At 36.7% G+C, this 20,530-nt stretch overlaps 1 protein-coding gene across 1 annotated transcript in view; it reads right to left on the bottom strand.

Moving 5' to 3' along the window:
- The window catches only part of CUBN (cubilin), a 273,653-nt gene that overhangs the window by 236,085 nt on the left and 17,038 nt on the right, over positions 1-20,530 (bottom strand). Inside the window, exons 11-17 of the mRNA XM_032474139.1 lie at positions 19,362-19,480; positions 18,737-18,923; positions 17,485-17,597; positions 14,540-14,774; positions 9,669-9,850; positions 7,691-7,853; positions 6,409-6,596 (exon numbers count right to left, since the gene is read on the bottom strand). Coding sequence (XP_032330030.1) covers positions 6,409-6,596; positions 7,691-7,853; positions 9,669-9,850; positions 14,540-14,774; positions 17,485-17,597; positions 18,737-18,923; positions 19,362-19,480 — 1,187 coding nt within the window. The remainder of the gene's footprint in view (positions 1-6,408; positions 6,597-7,690; positions 7,854-9,668; positions 9,851-14,539; positions 14,775-17,484; positions 17,598-18,736; positions 18,924-19,361; positions 19,481-20,530) is intronic.

The raw sequence follows: 20,530 nt of genomic DNA, 5'->3' as shown, positions 1-20,530 counted from the left end.
TTTTATGGCTGAGTAGTATTCCATTGTATAAATATACCACTTCTTCTTTATCCAGTCATCTATTGATGAACATTTAGTCTGTTTCCATGTCTTGGCTATTGTAAATAATGCTGCTATGAACATTGGGGTGCAGGTGTCATTTTGAAGTAGGGTTCCTCTGGATATATGCCCAGGAACAGGATTCCTGGGTCATATGGTAAGTCTATTCCTAGTCTTTTGAGGAATCTTCATACTGTTTTCCACAGTGGCTGCACCAACCTGCATTCCCACCAGCAGTGTAGGAGGGTTCCCCTTTCTCCACAACCTCTCCAGCATTTGTCATCTGTGGATTTTTGAATGATGGCCATTCTGACTGGTGTGAGGTGATACCTCATTATAGTTTTGATTTGCATTTCTCTGCTAATTAGTGATATTGAGCATTTTTTCATGTGCCTATTGATCATTTGTATTTCTTCTTGGAGAAGTTCTTGTTTAGGTCTTCTGCCCATTTTTGCATTGGGTTGTCTATTTTTTTCTTATTAAGTCATATGAGCTGCTTATATATTCTGGAGATCAAGCCTTTGTCAGTTTCATTTGCAAAAATTTTTCCCATTCTGTAGGTTGTCTTTTTGTTTTACTTATGGTTTCCTTTGCTGTGCAGAAGCCTGTAAGTTTCATTAGGTCCCACTTGTTTATTCTTGCTTTTATTTCTATTGCTTGAGTAGACTGTTCTAGGAGAACATTTTTGAGATGTATGTCAGATAATGTTTTGCCTATATTTTCCTCTAGGAGGTTTATTGTATCTTGTCTTATGTTTAAGTCTTTAATCCAGTTTGAGTTGATTTTTGTATATGGTGTAAGGGAGTGTTCTAGCTTCATTGTTTTACATGCTGCTGTCCAGTTTTCCCAACATCATTTGCTGAAGAGACTGTCTTTATTCCATTGTATAGTCTTGCCTCCTTTGTTGAAGATTAGTTGACCAAAAGTTTGTGGGTTCATTTCTGGCTCTTTATTCTGTTCCATTGGTCTATATGCCTGTTTTTGTACCAATACCATGCTGTCTTGATGACTGTAGCTCTATAGTATTGTCTGAAGTCTGGGACAGTTATTTCTTCAGCCTCTTTCTTTCTCTTCAGTAATGCTTTGGCAATTCTAGGTCTTTGATGGTTTCATATAAATTTTATTATGATTTGTTCTATTTCTGTGAAATATGCCCTGGGTAATTTGATAGGGACTGCATTAAATCTGTGTGGGCCTTTAGATCCAGAGAAAGTCTCTTTTATACATATCTTGTTTTTCACCCATTCAGCCACTCTATATCTATTAATTGGAGCATTTAGTCCATTCACAATACTAACAAACACAAAGGGAGAAATTGATAGTAACAATAATAGTAGGGAAATTTAACACCCATTTACATCAATGGACAGATCATTTAGATAGAAGACCAATAAGAAAACAATGGCTTTAAATGACACATTGGATCAAATGGATTGTATATATATAAAACATTCCATCCAAAACCAGCATAATGCACTTTTTTTTTTGAGTGCACATGGAGCATTCTCCAAGATAGATCACATGCTAGACCATAAGCCTCAATAAATTTAAGACTGAAATCCTATCAAGCATCTTTTCTGACCACAACAGTGTGAGACTAGAAATCAATTAAAAGAAACATACTGCAAAATAATACAAACACGTGGAGGCTAAAAAATATGCTACTAAACAACAAATGGGTCACTAAAGAAATCAAGAAGAAATAAAAAAAAATACCTGGAGACAAATGAAAATGGAAACACAGCAATCCAAAATCAATGACAAAGAGCAAAAGCAGTTCTAGAGGGAAGTTTATAGCAATACAAGCCTACCTCAGGAAATAAGACAAATCCCTAATAAACAATCTAAACTTACACCTAAGGGAACTTAAAAGAGAAAAATAAGCAAATCCCAAGTTAGCAGAAGAAAAGAAATCATAAAGATCAGAGCAAGTATAAATGAAATTAGTACTAAAAAAATAGATCTCCTCAAGAAAATAATTAGCAAACTGAATTCAAAAATACATTAAAGGGATCAAAACCATGATCAAGTGGGATTTATCCCAGCTATGCAAGGATGGCTCAATGTCTACAAAGTAATTGATGTGATATAGCACATTAACACACTTAAGAAAAACAACAGTAAAAAAGCTGAAAACATTTCCTCTAAGGTCAGGAATGAGACAAGGATCCTCACACTCACCAATTTTATACTACCTAGTACTGGAAGTCCTAGCCACAGCAATCAGACAAGAAAAAGGAATAAGAGGAATCCAAATTGGGATGGAAGTAGTAAAAACTGTCACTCTTTTCAGATGACATGATACCATATACAGAAAATCCTAAAGATGCCACCAAAAAACTCTAGAACTAATAATTGAATTCAGTGAAGCTGCAGGATACAAAATTAGTATATAGAAACTGGTTGCATTTCTATACACTAATGATAAACTATCAGAAAGAGAAATTAAGAAAACAGTCCCACTTACAATTACATCCAAAAAATAAGATACCTGGGAATAAATCTAACCAAAGAGGTAAAAGACTTATACTCCAAAAACTATAAGGCATTGATGAAAGAAATGGAAGACAACAAAAACAAATAGAAAGATACACTGTGCTCATGAATTGGAAGAATAAATATTGTTAAGATAACCACACTACCCAAGGCAATCTACAGATTCAGTACAACCCCTATAAAAATACCAATGGCATTTTTCACAGAACTAGAACAAATAATTCCAAATTTTGTATGAAAACAAATGACCATAAATTGACAAAACACTCTTGAGAAAGAACAAAGCTGGAAGTGCCATACTCCTTGATTTCAAATTATACTACAAAGCTACAGTAATCAAAACAGTATGGCACTGGCACAAAAATAGACATATAGTTTAATGGACCTGAATAGAGAACCCAGAAATAAATCCACACCTCTATGATCAATTAACCTATGACAAAGGAGGTAAGAATATACAATGAGGAAAGGACAGCCTCTTCAACAAGTAGTGCTGGGAAAACTGGACAGCTATGTGCAAAAGAATCAAACTAGCCTACTTTCTCACATCATACACAAAAATAAAATCAACATGATTTGAAGACCTAAGTGTAAGAACTGAAATCATAAAATTTCTAGAAGAAAATGTAGGTAGTATGCTCCTTGACATCAGTCTTAGGAATATTTTTTTTTTTTTTTGGATCTGTCTCCTCAGGCAAAGGAAACAAAAGCAAAAATAAACAAATGGGACTGTATGAAACTAGAAAGCTTTTGCCCAGCAAAGGAAACTATCAACAAAATCAAAAACAGCCTACTTAATGGGAGAAGATAATTGCAAACAATATATCTGATAATGGGTTAATATCCAAAATATACAAGGAACATGTATAACTCAACATCAAACAAAGAAACAACTCAATTGAAAAATGGGCAGAGGACCTGAATAGACATTTTTTCCAAAGAAGCCATGCAGATGGCCAACAGACATGTGAAAAGATGTTGAATGTCACTAATCATCAGGGAAATGCATATCAAAGCCACAGTGAGATACCACCTCATACTTTTCAAAATATCTATCAACAAAATGACCACAAATAAAAAGTGTTGGCAAGGATGTAGAGAAAAGGGAACCTTTGTGTACTGTTGGTGGGATTGTAAATAGGTGCAGTCACTATAGAAAACAGTATGGAGGTTCCTCAAAAAATTAAAAATAGTAATACCATATGATCCATCCATCCACTTCTGGGTATTTATCCAAAGAAAATAAAAACACTACTTTGGAAAGACAGACACCAATGTTCATTGAGCATTATTTACAATGGCCAAGATATGTAAGCAACCTAAGTGTTCACTGATGGATGAATGGATAAAGAAAATGTGGCACACACACACACACACACACACACACACACACACATTGGAATGTTACTCCATCATTAAAAAAAAAAAGGAATACTGACATTTGTGACAACAGAGATAGAAGTAGAAGGTATTACGCTAAGTGAAATAAATCAGACAAAGAAAGACAAATACTACATGATCTCACTTAAATGTGGAATCTAAAGAACAAAACAAAACAACAAACAAGACATTAATATGGAGAACAAATGGGTGGTTGCCAGAATGGAGGGGGCTGGGGGTAATGTGGACAAAATAGGTGAAGAAAATTAAGAGGTACAAACCTCCAGTTATGTAATAAATAAGCCATGGGGATGTAACATACAGCATAAGGAATATGGTCAATAATACTGTAATAACCTTAATAACTTTGTATGGAGACGGACGGTTGTTAGACTTCTTTTGGTAATCATTTCATAACGTATGTAAATGTCAAATCATTATGCAGCATACCTGAAACTAACCTAATATTGTATGTCAACTATATTTTAATTTTTAAAATGCCCCCCAAAATTAAAAAAATAAAATAAAATGAAATGAGAACTTTGATGAATTCATTCCAACCCCATCCTGGCTAAAACATTCTGTCACCGTCTTACAAAGTTAAATCTTTCAGAGCTTGTTTTATGTTTTTCTTTTCTGACAACTTTTCAGAACAATTCAGAGTTCATATAACCCCTTATTGAAATTCAATTAGAGTGTACTGCAAAGCCAAAGAGGATAAATGATTCCAGATGTTTGGGTCAATCCCTAGAGCCATTAGAACCATCACAAAGAATCTGATAAAAGGTTACTCAGATTTCCCATAAAATGAGAGCTATATTTTTGCCTATGTGAGAAAAGTGTTCTGCCTGGTTCCATGTTATAGTCCTGTTACCAAGTTGCTAGGTACAGAATTGGGAAATTCATGAGCTTCCTCCCTAGGGAAGGCGAGCCAACACTTGTAGTCATGGTTACCCTACTGCATTTCTGGTCTTGTCAGAGAACAGTACATCAGAAACTACTGAATTCAATTCCTAGCTCCACCACTCTTGAGACGTGCAACTACGGATGCGTAACAACTGTTCTGGGCTTCAGTTTCCCAACAGCGAAGTAGGAGTAATAACGGTTGCTATGAAGGTTCGATGAATTAACTCAGGTAAAGCACATACCATCTCCAACAGGCAGTAGGAAGACAGTAATCATTATCTACTTCATTTATTATCATATTTTAAAGTCTTAGAATAGCACCTGGTTGATAGTAAGTACTGTCTAAGTGTGAGCTATTTTTACTATTCACAAAGTAAAAAAAAACAAAAACAAACAAAAAAAAAAACCAGATGCTGGAAATTTAATTTTTATTTATATAAAAATATCTCAAATTGCTTCTCAATGAAAAACTTTAATGTACTTTACGAGGGACTTGAGACAACTTAAACTGAACGAATATACACATTTACCTTACCATCAGAGTTTAAAATCTCTGAATTAAAAAAATATTGTGGTACCATGGTCAATGTACTTGTTATCAGTGAGCTAAGTCCAGATCTAATGCTAAAATTCTGTGCTTCCTCTCCCTACATGTGAAGGGGGGAAGAGGGCAAGAGGATACATAGGTTTTTCCTGGAAAAAATGAATTGGTTTAACTCACATGAGCAAACAAAATTGTCAGTGACTCCCTGAGTTTATAGAAAATGATTGCAGCCAACAAAAAGCGTCTTGTTTCTCTTGCCCAACACTTTAATTTGTGGCTTGACCAAGAGTTTAAGCAAATGAAATACCAGGCTAGGCAAACAAAAACTGCCTTTTTGTTTCAGATATTCTTATTACAACCATCCCACACATTTAAATTCAAGTTAAAGTTTTCTGGAGAGCAAGCAGAGCTGATGAAGGTTAAAAACCCTAAACTCTGAAACAAGAGTTACTTAACGCTATGACTTAACTCTCTACCACTGACTCGCTAAGCTCACCTAGGCGGATGCTTTCACATCTCTAGGTTGATCTCCCCTACATATAAAATTGTCCTGACCAAGCTCTGAAATCTGTATTCTAATAGCAAATCCTATGAATCTTGCTTATTTGCATTTGCTTGGCTATCAGGACTCAGCTGAATAGCCTGAAATTAACTTAGCATGATATGAGTTTCTGTCTCAGCTTCCATTTTTGTCCTTTGATCTTCACTGCCAGTCTCCTGTTTCACCATCTACAGGTCTATTTTTGGCGAATTCTTTCACATTCTCCAGAACAGTTGTTCTCAGACTCTAGCCTGCATCAGAATCACCCTGGGGGTGGGGCGGGGTCTCTTACAATGCAGCTTTTGCTCAGCCTACCCTCTGGAGGCTCTGACTCAGTGGGTCTGGGATAGGGCACAGAATTCCATCACTGACATCCAGACCAGCCAGGTTGTCTGGATGCTGCTGACCCAACAACCATTTGAAGACCTCTGCTCTATAGAATATTAAAAAAAAAAAAATGTTGATAAACATCATCTGAGGGTCACTAAGTAGCAGAAGTTACCTCGATGTAATTCAGAGAACAGCCACTCTGGCTTTCCAGCTCCATGTGGGTGAAGTTGACCTGTATTTTTTCTCCCAGGGGCTGCTTAATCGTGTAGATGCACTGTCTGTTGTGCATGAAAGGTCCAGACAAGTCAGCAGAGAGGAGACCCTCTGGGTCTGTGTAGTTCCCTCCACAATGCAGATCCGCTGCAGAGAGCACAGACGAGAAGGGACAGGTCACAGGGATGGCCATTCCTCCCACTCCCTGGCATGAGATATAATTGGCTAAAATTACACACACACATCATCATCATTTATCCACTCTGTTCACCGTTTACAGGTTTATGCCTTTAACAAGTGCTTCAGCCTGAAGGTCTTATTGTGCTTGTGGGACAGCCACACAGTGCCTCAGCAAATAGCTGTAGAAATGTGTGTTCTCACCTCCAATCTAACACCCTCACCTACAGGTTACTTTTTAAATGCATTTATGCCCACCTTCATTCCAAAGAGAACTGAGGCAGTTCATGAAATATATGTAACAGATATGTAGGTAGAAAATGAAATATGAAAATAAAAATATGAAATATGTAGCTAGAAAAATGAATCAGATTAAAGGGATAACAAGTAGAGAAGGGCAAGATGCAGTCACGGGAAAGTTACATGCACAGAAAACAGATATGGATACACATATGACAGAAAGTCGCTGCGGCTCCAGCCCGAAGCCAAAGTAAATGGAGAACGAGGACTGGTGAAAAGACTGCTTACTGCTCTTTTTCCTGATACTGGGACTTAAAAGATGTTTTTCCTGTGAATTCTCATCGGGGCAGGGTGATGTATATTAAGAACAAAATCCTCAACAGCTCTAAAATAAAAATCATAGAGCATTTCATTGTTTTTTTGTTGGTTTGTTGGTTTGTTTTAAGGTATAAATGCAACTGAAAGCCATCGCAGCTATAAAATCTGACATGTCTCAAGGTAGACTGCATTTCCCTCCTGAACAACATCTCTCACAACAAAACACTGAATAACAGCCAGGGAACTGATGTGTGAATTATTTAATTTTAGGGGCCACAAACATATGTTATAATGTGGACCCCATAATTTCGGGACCATGGGATACTACAGCATTAATAGTAGAACACTGGGAAAGTAAAGAAAAAACTTGGAGCAATATGAGAAATATTTATAAAGACATGTTATCAGTGTCAGTCAGTCACCTGCAGCCTTAAAATATAAAGCAGCTCTCAGGGTAACACTCTCCTGTACCTTCATATTAAGCTCCCAATTATCAAGTTACTTACAAGGTGATGTTAAGTAGGTGATATGAAACCCTTGGTCATTAATCTGGCTGTCAGAATGGAAATGAACTCTGGCAAAGGGACCTGTAGTCTGGAGTGGTGGGGCAGAGAGAGTGGTGCAGAGCTTCCCAAGCAGGGGGTCCTGATGCAAAGGGCCATCTCGAATCTAAAACAAGAGAAAAAAAATCATTAAGCACAAAGTGGTTAGATTTTTAACAAACCCAGTCATTTTGTACACTAACTTCAGAAAACTCATCTTTAAAAGTGATGGCTCTGGGAGGGTCTCCTGTCACCTATGCATCTAACACGTGGTTGGGGTTCTGGGAAGGGTAATCTCCCATCATCCTGGATGCCTTATGTTCTGTCTGAATTTTAATTCTGAGGCTAGATGTAAACTTGGAATTTTTCTTACAAATATTTCTCCACATTTTCTTTCCTAGGTTCTTCCTGCCCCAGATATTTGTTTTGAAATGATAAATTCCTAGTGATCTAGGAAAAGAAATGAATATACACAAAAAACCAGAAGAAGGAACACCAACAATGCTCATCGAAGCACAGCTTGGTCTAAGCGCTCAGGGGGATCAGAGGTGGAAAAGGAAATGAAGTTAGATTAGATGCAACATAAAGACAGTTTTGTGAATTTCAAAAGTACAACTTTCATAGCAAGTAAGTACCACAATAAGGATCATGTGATCTTAGAAATCCTTTTTAATTGTTGGGTTTTAATCTCTTACAGAATAGTGTCAACCACTCTATTTCTGTTGTAAATGCAAATTCTGTCCTACAGAGAACACCCAAGCATCAATGATCTAAATAACACTTTAATATGGCCAATTTTGTTCACTCAAATTACTTTTTTATTGGCAGCAAAGTTATAAGGCAGCATTAGTTTATTCCTGTAATTTAGCTAGATCCTTGAAATATTGTTGAGAAATGAGAGGCATTTCAATGTTATCAGAATGGTTGGTTCTACTACATGTGTATCCAGGAATTAATATGTATGAATGAAAAATAAATGCCTCTAACTTTAATTTGGTGGAATTTTTTGAAATTAATTTCAAGAAAATTCACTTTAATGTCAACATTTAAAGGAGTATCTTTCTGATATTTTCCAGGGAGAGGTCCATCTTCCAGTCATTCCCAAAGGTTCCAAATCCGTTTCACCTGCTAAATTACTAATGACTTTAACTTGTGGAGATTCCTATTTGACAGTCGTACCCCTTCCATCCTTTATGAATAATTCCCTAAGGCTCCATTCTTCTCTAATGGACTTGGAAAAGCTTATTATCTTCTTTCACTACTACAAGGGGTACTAAGATTTATGGTGATAAACAAGACAGGAACAACATAAGAACTCAATCTTCTCAACGATTGTTTCATTCTACAAATGGAGAGCAACGTTTTTAATAGACCTACACGCTAATGGCATTTGAATATAACAGCTTTTTTCCCTCTTCCATAGTTTAATTTTTTATTAATGATAAACAGGAGGGGCAGAGGGGGACTCCTCGCCTCTCAATGACAATTAGCGATATATTCCAGCGAGGCACACACTTCAGCAATCCATTTCAACACAGCTGCTGTTAAGTTATTTTTCTTCGTGGAACACTGTAGTCAACTTGTGAAACACCTTGTCCATTTACAACAGACAACTGAAGATTTGAATCTGCATTGGAGAAGAAAGCCATTCCTGGGTGTTGATTTCATATATTCTGCTATTCCCATGTTAGGGGACGGGGCTTCTGGGAAATGACAGGGGAAAACAAGGCAGTCTGTTTCACAGATTCAAGCAGAACCCAGAAGCAGCAACAAGCTGGTACAATTAAGAAAAGGGAGTTAGCAGGACTAAGGCATCAGCTGCCTATTGAGGAATACATCCAACCATTGCTAATAAACTGTGGTCATCCAAGGCGATCGCCAATCATGGTTCCCTGAGTTCTAATCCTATCATAGTAAGTTCTATCTAAATCCAATCCTTTACCTCAAGATAATCTTTGCTGCAATCATCATGGTGCTCCAGGCTTAAGGTCCCAAAGGTAAATGTTATCAGGAGATCAGGACTGGTTATCACTCTCCACACACAATCTCTCCCTGGGGGATACTTTCCAGGATATCCCGGAGACTTAATAGAGCCATAAGTACCAGTCAGTGTACCTCCACACTCTGAAATAAAAAGGAAAAGGTAACTTTACATTTGTATACAAAGTTATAATTTCTGTAGAATTATCATAGCCTTTACTGTAAGAAGAAAAGCTTTGTTTAAATAACTATGTGCAGCATTGGACACCCTCATAAATTAAGCAAGACTTTCCATTTTTGGTTTTGATAAAGTTATAAATCCGGGAGTACCGACTGATAAATAAATGAATCACCCATGCATTGAGCTCTGTGCTTATTAGCCATCTTTTGGTGGCATGATTTAACATTCAGTGCTGGACTGTTTGAGGGACCAATAATGGGATGACAGATCTATTTTTTCACTTTGAAGGAGATTCATTTCTGTACATCATCTCTTTTTTTTATTGAAGTACAGTTGTTTTACAATGCTGTATTAATTTCAGGTGAGCAGCACAGTGATTTGGTTACATACTTTCAGACCCTTTCCCAGACTCTTTTCCATTATAGGTCATTACAAGATATTGAATATAGTTCCCTGTGCTATGCAGTAAATCCTGGATGTTTATCTATTTTATATATAGTAGTGTGTATCTGTTAATTCCAAACTCCTAATTTATCCCTCCCCTCTCCCTTTGTACATTAACTCTTACAAACACATTAACTCTTACAAATCCTTTCAAAAAACCAGGTCATTTTATACATTAGAATAGTTAAGTGTTACATAATTTTCACTTGAGAAGGTTTTTTTAACACTGTGATATACTTAAACCATTCATTTTATAAAGAAACAAATTTGAATGTCAACAGGTGGTTAAGCCATTTTCCCAGGAGTGGAGTGAGGGGAGGATGGGCTGGGCTTTCTGACTTTCACTCCACTGCCACCACCACTGCATCCCACTGGCCCCTAAAGTTGCCTGTCAGCAACTAGAAGAGTCTTTTCTTTATTAATACCCACATTTACCTAGCAAAGAATCTGTGGTGGCTTATAAGAAATGCTACTTAAAATAGAAAAAACAGAAAACAAATCTAGACTACAGTAAATATAAATTAGAAAAAAAAATAAGAGAAGGTGATATTTCAGATATGCAAGCTTTGAAATTTACATAGCCATGCAGGTTATTCAGACAAAACATTTTGCTACCAAGGCAAAAAGTGAAGCTAATTTAGTTACATGATTTTCACTGTTCCTGATGAGAAAACACCTCAGTTACTCAGAGGAAGAGACGTTTTTTGAAACTTAGTACTTGAAAAATTTATCACATGGGTAAAAAAATTAAAGCACCATAAGTTAATGGGAAACTGGGGAAACTGCCATAGATAATACAAAAAGTCACTATCTCTAAAATATGAAGAGCTTCTAAAAAGAACAGAGATGTAAACAAAGAGTTCACTGAAAAAAATTTCAAAACTCCTTTATACATGGAAAAGATGTTCAACCTCACTCATAATATAGGAGATACAAATGAAAAATTCAAGGAGATACCATTTCTTGTCTCTCAGAATGATAAAAACCCACAATTTTGAAAATAAATGATCAGTGAGGCTCTGGAGAAATAGGTACTCACATACATTGTTGCAGAGCATGCAGAACAGTACAACTACAGAAGAGACGATGGTGACTGTATTTAGCAAACACTTAGGCATTTATTTTTGGACCAAGCAGTCCCAGTTTCAGAAATCTATCCCAAAGATGCACTGGCAAAAATTTGATAAGACAATTCACAAGGCACTTGTTGCAATATCACTTGGAATTCCAGAAGACTGGAAACAAGTCAAATACCCATCTGTAGAGCCTGAGTTGAACAGATGGTAGATGACAGGTCTACACAGTGGCACACTACACTCCAGTTACTGAGTGATCTTCAGGATTTCGGAAGGAGCAGAATCAAGCATTCATCCTACCTTCCCTGCATGACCTCTATGTGAGAGTGACCAAATAGTTGACAGGAAAGTTCCACTCCATTGAAGAACTCCAGAAAATAAATAAAGAAGAAATGATAAACTGTCATCATTTTATAAGCCCTGATAAACAACTAATCTAAACAATGAGCCCGAGGGTTGCTAAGACCATAGAGGAAGAGCAAAAAAGAGGCTTTTCAATAGGAAGAGCAACCCAAGGAGATCAAACACTCTATAATCAATGTGACAGTCATAACAGAGAGACAAGCAGACATGAAGTACCTTCTGACAGTGAAGGAAAGAAAAAAGCCTGAATTTGATTAAACCTCCTGATCTAACTACCCCATTTACAACATGATAAATGGCACATGGGATAGAAACAACAAAATCCACAATGTGAGATAATCTACAAGACAAACAACCCAGTTTCTTTAACAAATAAATTTGAACGATGATTAATATTTTAATGCTAATATTTAACATTAATAATTCTTGTTTGCTTGCTTTAGTTTTTATTGTTTTCAATCACTGAGCAGCAAATAGCAAAGGACTGTGATCCTTGAAAGAAGGGAAGCACATGTGTTAAGTCCCCCATTTACCCCAGAACTCTCCCTAGGCGCATTTCCCGCAGTGCAGTGCAGGGCAGTGGGGCCCACACAGTGGCAAGATTCTTGCTGGGTGAAAGAAACAACTCAGAATTGGGGGCTACTGAAGTGGCTGGGATCTTGGAGCAGGGTATTGCAGAGAAGGCAGCTGCATGAAAATAGCACCAAAAAATTTACAGGAGTTTCCTTGGGTCCTTAGCTGAATCTTAGGCTGCATATGCACAGGGGAAGACTGAAGACTAATAGAAAATATAAGAACTATGAGACAAAGCCAAAACCTCTGTGTGTGATCTGAGTCCCAGAAGGAGAGAGGGAAAGTGACAGAAGCAGAGGAGAAAACCATGTGATCATCTCAACAGATTTAGAAAAATATTTAATATGTTTCAATATCCATCCATAATAAAAATTCTCAGCAAGCTAGTAATAAAAGGTGTGATGGTGTAAAAATGTTCATAAATTCTTTGACACTTCTCCCATTGAAAGGTGGGGGTCTATGTCGCTTCCTCTTGAATCTGAGTGGGCTTGTGACTGCTTCAACCAAATAAAAGTAGAGCAGCAATAACACGCTATGACCTTCCAAGGACAGGCCAATAAAAGCCAGGCAGTACCCACCTGGTTGTGTTGTAATACTTGCTCTGAGAGAAGTCAATTACCATGAAAGAAGTTCCACTGCTCTAAGAGCACCATCCGAGAGGGGCTACACATAGGCAATCATGTCAACAGCCTGATTGAATTCTCATCCAAAGGTCAGCATCAATTGTTAGCCATATGAGTGAGTCATCTTGGATTTCCAGCCTAGTTGAGTTTTTAAATGACTACAGTCCCAGCCAATATCTGATTTTAACTGCTTAAGAGGTCAAGTGATAATTGTTATGCTGGGCCCTTTCCAAATTCCTGTCCCACAAAAACGGAAACATAATAAAGTAACAAATGTTCTACAACACTAAATTCATAGGTAATTTGTTATGCAGTAAGAGAAATTCAAAGTGAACTTCCTTAATCTGATAAAAGTTATCTACAAAAACTTACAGTTAAACTTTATATTAAAAGGTGAGACATTGAATATTTCCCTATGAAGCTGGAAACAAGACAATGATACCCACTCCATTACTTTAATTCAACATTGTATTAAATAAGTCAAGGAAGAGAAATAATAGTTACAAAGATTGGAAAGAAGTAGAAAAACATAACATATTGACAGATAACATAACTGTGTGTATAGAGAAATCCAAAGAATCTATCAAAAAATGACTAGAATTTATGAATGAACTTAGCAATATGGCTGGATTCAAAACCAAATATTTAAAAATATTTATACACAGAATATATCTATATACTAACAACAAATGAAAAACACAATTTTAGAAAAATAATATCATTTAACATAGCATAAAATATCAAATATCTAGGGGGAGAAAAACTAATAAAAAGTGTGGAATACTTAAGCTCTGAAATCTGTAAACCATCACTAAATTAGTAAATATACAGATAGTCCATGTTCATGGATTGGCAGGGTCAATATTTTTAAGAATTCATTTCATCCCAAATTGATTACATACTCAACGCAATGCCAACAAAATCCCAGTAGATTGTTGGGGAAAATTAACAAGTTCATTCCAAAATTTATGTGAAAATGTAAAAAGATCTAGCATACTTCAAAAGAACAAAAAGGTTTGACACCACGAGATTTCAAGCTCCAGTAGGTAAGTCAGTGTGGCACAAGGAAAGATAAATAAACCAACAGAAAATATAAGAAATTCCAGAAATAAATCCACAGATTTATTGATGAATAAACTGGAGTTTTGGTATGCTGTTCTACTTTTTTATATGTTTAAAAAGTTCATAGTAAAAAAGTTTGAAAAAAAAAAAAGCACCAAAACCAAAATACCACAAAAAGAACAAGTCATCAAATGACATGAAGATAAAAAACCCCAAATGAAGGAGCAGGCAATGTCCTCACAGCATCCCTGCAATATTTCACTAGCAGAAATTTCATAAGAGATGCTTTAAGACTCATTTTTTTAAACTTTTCCATTTCATCTAGGTTATATTATCTCTGAACACAAAATGAAAGTCTAATTCATCTTAGATTTATTTAATTTAAAAATAATTATCAAAATAATCTATCACTCCATCCCAAAACAGCTCATGTATCCAGAAGTCTAATACAGATCAAGAAAATGTAATAACCTCAAGAGGCTGCTTTATTTCTCTCCATGGAGACACTTACCTGGTGACTGTGTTTCCCATCTTATTGTAAAGCCCCTCTCGTTTCTTAAATGTTCAGAATAGAAATGGAAATAGAGGGCATTGTCACTACTGAGGAGTTCGTCAGGGGGGCTGGAGCCACAGAACCGTCCAAGTTGAAATGCTGCGGAGGAATCGCCATCGTGAATCTGAAGAAACTCATGTGGACAATTGTTTGCTGATTCTAACTGGAAAAACGTGAAAGTCATACGCAGCACCTAAAAACAGAAAGGTCATAGGACATTCGTTTTTATTTCTATGTTAATTCTAAAGTATTTCTCCTACTAACTAGGAAGCATTTATTACTGAATTGCTTTCAAGAAGCAATACATCATTTCTTAATTATCCACAAGCACATATGATAATTCTACATATTAAATGACTTGTGTTAAAAAATTGCTTATATCAAACATCTTAATATTGATGAAATAGATTTTTAACAGCTTTACTTAGGTGTCATTGGTACGTAAAGAACTGCACATATTTAATGTTTGGAGTTTGGCCAGACATAAACACATGTGATACCATTACTGCAGTCAATGAACAGACATGTCCAACACCTTCTAGGGGCTCCTTGTCTCCCTCTCTCCTGTCCCTCTCCCTCTCTCATTCTCTCTTCTCTTTCTCTTTTTTGTGGTAAGAACACAACATGAAATCTACCCTCTTAAAGTTTGAAGCGCAAAATGCTACATTGTTACCTATAGGCCTTCTCTGCTGTACAGATCTCTAGAAACTATTCACCTAACGTAGCTGAAATTTTGTACTCATTGAGTTGTTACTCAGCGGGTTAATGAAATAGATTTATCTAGATTTCATGAAACTGGCAAGTTCATTAAACAAAGACACTCCAAATGTATAGCAAACAACACTTCCAAATCAGTAAAATACAGTGGACATTTGAAAAACTGACCTTGAATTTAATGACGAATAACCTGTAGCGTGTAGCATACACACAGTTCGTCACCGAACCCCTGAGATGCTGATTCCTTGTGGGGGGGTCTCTGAACCTCTCAGTTAATGCTCAGCCTGGATAGACAACCTCAAGTGTAGACAGTAGGCATGGTGTAGGCATGTGTAAAGGACGCTAGTCTTTGGTGGAGATGAGTAATACCGAGAGCAGACATTAGGGGAAAGGTAATATGAAGATTTCTGACTATGCAAGTAGGTGATAATAATCATAAATATGTGTCCCCAGATTAAAATGTTAGAAAGTGCATAGTTAAATATATAATTAATTCAATATAAATAATAAAATAATTAAATATATAATTAGTTTTTATTATAATAATAATTATTAAGGGATGTGTTGATATCAATATCAATATATTAATTATATAATATATAATTAAATATAAATGATAAAATAATTAAACATATAATTATCAATTATAATAATTTATAGTTATTATAGACATAATTATATCATTAACTATATGCATAATTATATAGTTGCTTGTATACATAATTATATAATTAATTATAACATAATTAATGAAACATAAAAAATTCAGTACTAACAACTTCATTTAAAATAGCCAAGCTACCAAAAGGGGGCTGTTGAATTTAATTTCCATGATGATCTAAAACCACAATATTCATCTCATGAAAGAGGGTATCAGGAGATTTTGAAGCTCTTTGCTCGGGCGTTCTTAAGATCTGTTACCCAACATTACATCATTTTCGCCTTGAAGCAATTTCAATAAAAATCAAATAACTGTTCATGAATTCAACTATTTCAGTATAATTTCCACTGTATTTTGTAAACTGTGAGGGGGATAAGAAGATATAAAATCACAATTATCAAGAAAAACTGCATGAAGATTTTTACAAATTGATAATAAGAGCCTTAAAATTTTTTCACAAAATGACTTTTCTTTTTTTTTTTTAAAGAAAAGTGTTTTCAATGTCAGGAAATAGAATTCATGAAAACTAAATGGACGGAAGGAAATTCACATTACATAGCCACCAGAAGATTGACTTTATTCTATTGTGGGGTCACCAGGCCTCAAAGAATCCTCACTCCTCAAGGGAAAAAATATTTCTGACCTTGTACAATGACCTTTGCAACATTAGCTTGCTGGGAAAAGTTAATAGGATTTCAAGGGAAAGCCTTAGCTATTTAGATACACAACTTTAATGAGAAAGAAATATTTGGAAGAGTCTGAGTAATTCATGGTGGGGATGAAAGCACTGAAAACCTCGGGCCCAAATCTTAATTTGCAGAGTGTTTGTGTAGCAGCTCATTCATTCACTGGGGGCGAAGGGCCTGGGTTCATGTCCCTGCATGTCACTGACAAACCACGTGCCCCTGGACCAATTTCTCAGCTGCTCTTCCTCGTATGTAAAATGGGGATAATAATTCTTATTTTTCAGGGTGATAAGAGTTAAAATACAATGATGTCATATACGTGAAGAAACGATCATCGCACACGGGCCCAAGCAATGGCACAGAGAAGATGTCATTAAGAAAACCATCTTAATAGCAGCCCCATTTTTGCATAAGAATCCACATAACCCTGAGTGATCGCGGCTGTCTCAGTGACAACATTACAGGCTTGCAGTCAGCCCATCCATGTAGAGAAGCGTCCGTACTGGGCCAAGCATGGACTCTGAAAGACCAATGTGACTTTGAAATCCAACTAGTCCAATTACCAGCTAAAGAGTTTTTTTTTTTTAATCACTTAGCTTCTCATAGTTTCCATTATTTCTTCTATAAAATGAGGATACTAGTACTTAACTCAAAGAGTTAGTGTTTAAGGTTTAGAGAAAGGGACGTAAAATACTTAACCCAAAGCGTGACACCTGGAAAGTCATCAGTAATGATAGCTGGACTATCACTGCATGTATTTTGTGTGACACACACATGACATACTACACATTCATGTATCTAGATGAAATGTACATTTGGACAGGAGATACTGTATTTACCTTTCCCTCTTCAGTTCGGATGACCCAGAAGCAGCTGACGTCATGAACGTAACCAACATCAGGGCTCATGTAGCTGAAGCTTCCTTCCATCCCTGAGAGGGACCCTCCACAAACTGCAAAGAAAAGGAGACGAACTCTGCTTTTCAGACTCTGAAAAGAAAGAGGCTAAGGCCACTCTCACCCTGCTGCTGAAACATTCAGAGAAGTCTGAGTAATGAACATTGGAGACAAAAGCCCTGCCGTTCTTTCTTCTCATCTGACTTCTTTTTCCTTCAGCATCCACCCAAATCCCACCTCGTGTTCCAAGTCTAGTTGATATCCCATCCCCCCCCCCGAATTTCCTCGGCCTCTCGGTGTTTCCTCTACCTCTGCCCACACAATTTAGTTCTTTTCTTTAGTTCTTGTCTCTTCTCAGCCGTTTTGTATTAGTCTTGTCTCCTCAACAGGAAGATAAGCAGATAATACATGGAGACAATACTTCCTGGTTCCTTATCTCTCCACAGGGTCTACTGTTGTCCTAAACACATAGTAACATCTCCAGAAATGTGCATATCTGATAAGGCATGACGTCGTCACAAGAGGTTTTTAGGAAGGAGGTTGAATATGAAGTACTCTTGAGGGGCAGATACATTTGGATGGGAAGCAAAGAAGGAATTTGGATAAGTTTGGCAAGAGATATTTCCAGAATAAAGGAACACAGAATAAAGCAGAAATATTCGTTGGGGCACATGGGGTCAGGTGATAAAGAAAGCTGTTTGGCTTGAAAGGAAGTATTTTTAGGGAACCAGTGAAAAATCAGGTTAGATGGACAGGGTGAAGCTGGTTATAAAGGATGACTGAAAACAGCCCCAGTCTTTATTCAAGAGGCAACAGGGAGCCACTGTACATTCTAGAGCCGGAGAGTGACTTGATTATGTGTAATATTCCAGGGAAATGAAATGGCTGCTGTAGGGAAAACTCTCCCTTAGAAAAAACTAAACCACTTCTGCATATTTTGTTTTCAAAATGGACATAATGAAAATGGCAAAGGTGAAATTAATTTTTCCTTTGAGGAAAAGGTTCTTATGGCTTAAATTGAAATAAATATTTACCTTGTGAATTTCATACCATTTCTGCAAAGAAAGGCTTAGTTCTAAACCTTGGAGCAACTGGACAAGAAAGCAGGTTCAGCAGAGGAATTGGCAGCAGGACTCACTCAGGGATGATACTTCTAAGCTGTGAGCATCTCTGGTACAGGAGATGCTGAGCGTACCTTGCTGGGGAACCTGACAGAGAGATCCGGTCCAGAAAGGTGTGCATTCACAGCTGAAAGCATTAATGCTGTCGACACAGGTTCCCCCATTCAAACAAGGGTTGCTCAGACACTCGTCAGTGTTTTCTGTGCAGTTGACACCAGTCCAACCTGATTCGCACTTACAAAGATAACCGGAGACTGTTTCCTAAGGAAAGAAGAAACGTAATGTCACACAACAAAGGGACAGACGATCAACTTGAATCAACCCAAGTAATAAAGAAAAGCAGTGCTATGTATAATATGCGGAAGCTGTTGAACCATAAACATCTTCCAATAGCCTAACTCGGATTAATTTGTTTAAATGGTAAACGCAAAGTATAAGAAATCAGCTTTATTTGGATCCCACTGTAGGTTTTGTTTTACCACTTTGTAAATCACTGAGACAAAGCAATGAACTGACTCACTGGTTCTTCTTGGGAACTAGAGTTGTGGCCTACCTTTTATCTGAAAGTTATTGACATTCCTTATCTTCAGCTTGAATCATTACCTTTAAATTCATAAATTATAGAAAACATATTTCACAGAAGTGAAACTAGAATGATTCTCCAGTACTCAGTTTCCTTAAGAGGAATGAAGGACTCACAATGCATTGTCCATTTAAACAAGGGTGACTCAGGCAAGTATTATTGAGTTGCACACATCCATTCAGCCCATAACCATTTCCAGTGTAACCCGGGAGACAAGCGCAGAGAGGGAAGGAACCTGTTTAGAGATAAAAACGGAAGTGTAAGTACAGGTCTCCTCCATTTAGACCCTGTAGCAAACCTCAGGCTCTGCATTCTAGACCAGGAATCACCGAAGTCTATCAATCTCCCAGGGCAGACAAGATGAGGTATGAGAAGGAAATATTAGAACCTTTCTTTTTCTAGTTTTCAACCTTAAAAGTAAAAAAGACATGACACATTTTCACTACGCTATTTACAGAGTGATGCTGGCGCTGTCAGTCCATAGGTCACTGTTCTGAGTCGTGCACAGATGTGAAATACACCAAGGGAAAGGGGAGCGTCTTTTCATGGAGGGGTTGACAGCAGCAAAGACTATTCTTATGAGGATGGTATCTGCTGTTTGTGCCCTGTACATATACTGACTAACTTAATCTTCCATTGTAAACTCCATTTACAGATGAAGACAATGCACAGAGAAATTAAGTGTCTTGATCATGGACACACAGCTAGAATACGGTGGAGCCAAGGGAAAAATTAAAATCCAGTCTTTTTCTAGAATTCACACTCCTAGCCATTTCCATATGCCATTAATCATTTAATAAATATTTAAATGTCATACATATTTATATACACACACATATATATATATGCACATATATATGGCAAGTTGGTAAAAATAAAAGGGGTACTTCGAAATAAAAGGGATGTGGTACAAGGGATACTGAACAAAGGATTGTTCAATAAATGCATTTGGGGCCACCCATTTCAAACCAGATCTCTATGTGATGCTATAGATAAAAATAAATCTCAAAAAGATCAAAGATTTTAGTATTAGAAATAAATAAAAGTATGAAAGACCAGCTACTTGGATATTTTTAAAGAGTTTGGTGGCGAAGGCCTAATTCTAAGAGGAGAAATTCTAAAAGAGAAGATTCACCTTTCTGACTACACTAAAAGTTTAAACTTCTAAATAGAAAAATTAAAATAAAAACAACTTGTTGTTGTTTTTAGGAAAGGAAAGTACACGTATCACATAAGATAACAAGATAATATCCTCACAGCACAAAATTTAATTTTACAGGTCAGT

Source organism: Camelus ferus, chromosome 35 (genome assembly GCF_009834535.1).
Source record: "Camelus ferus isolate YT-003-E chromosome 35, BCGSAC_Cfer_1.0, whole genome shotgun sequence".
Classification (NCBI taxonomy): Eukaryota; Metazoa; Chordata; class Mammalia; order Artiodactyla; family Camelidae; genus Camelus; species Camelus ferus.
Note: the sequence above shows the minus strand (reverse complement) of the source record. Positions and strands in the feature narration are given on the sequence as shown.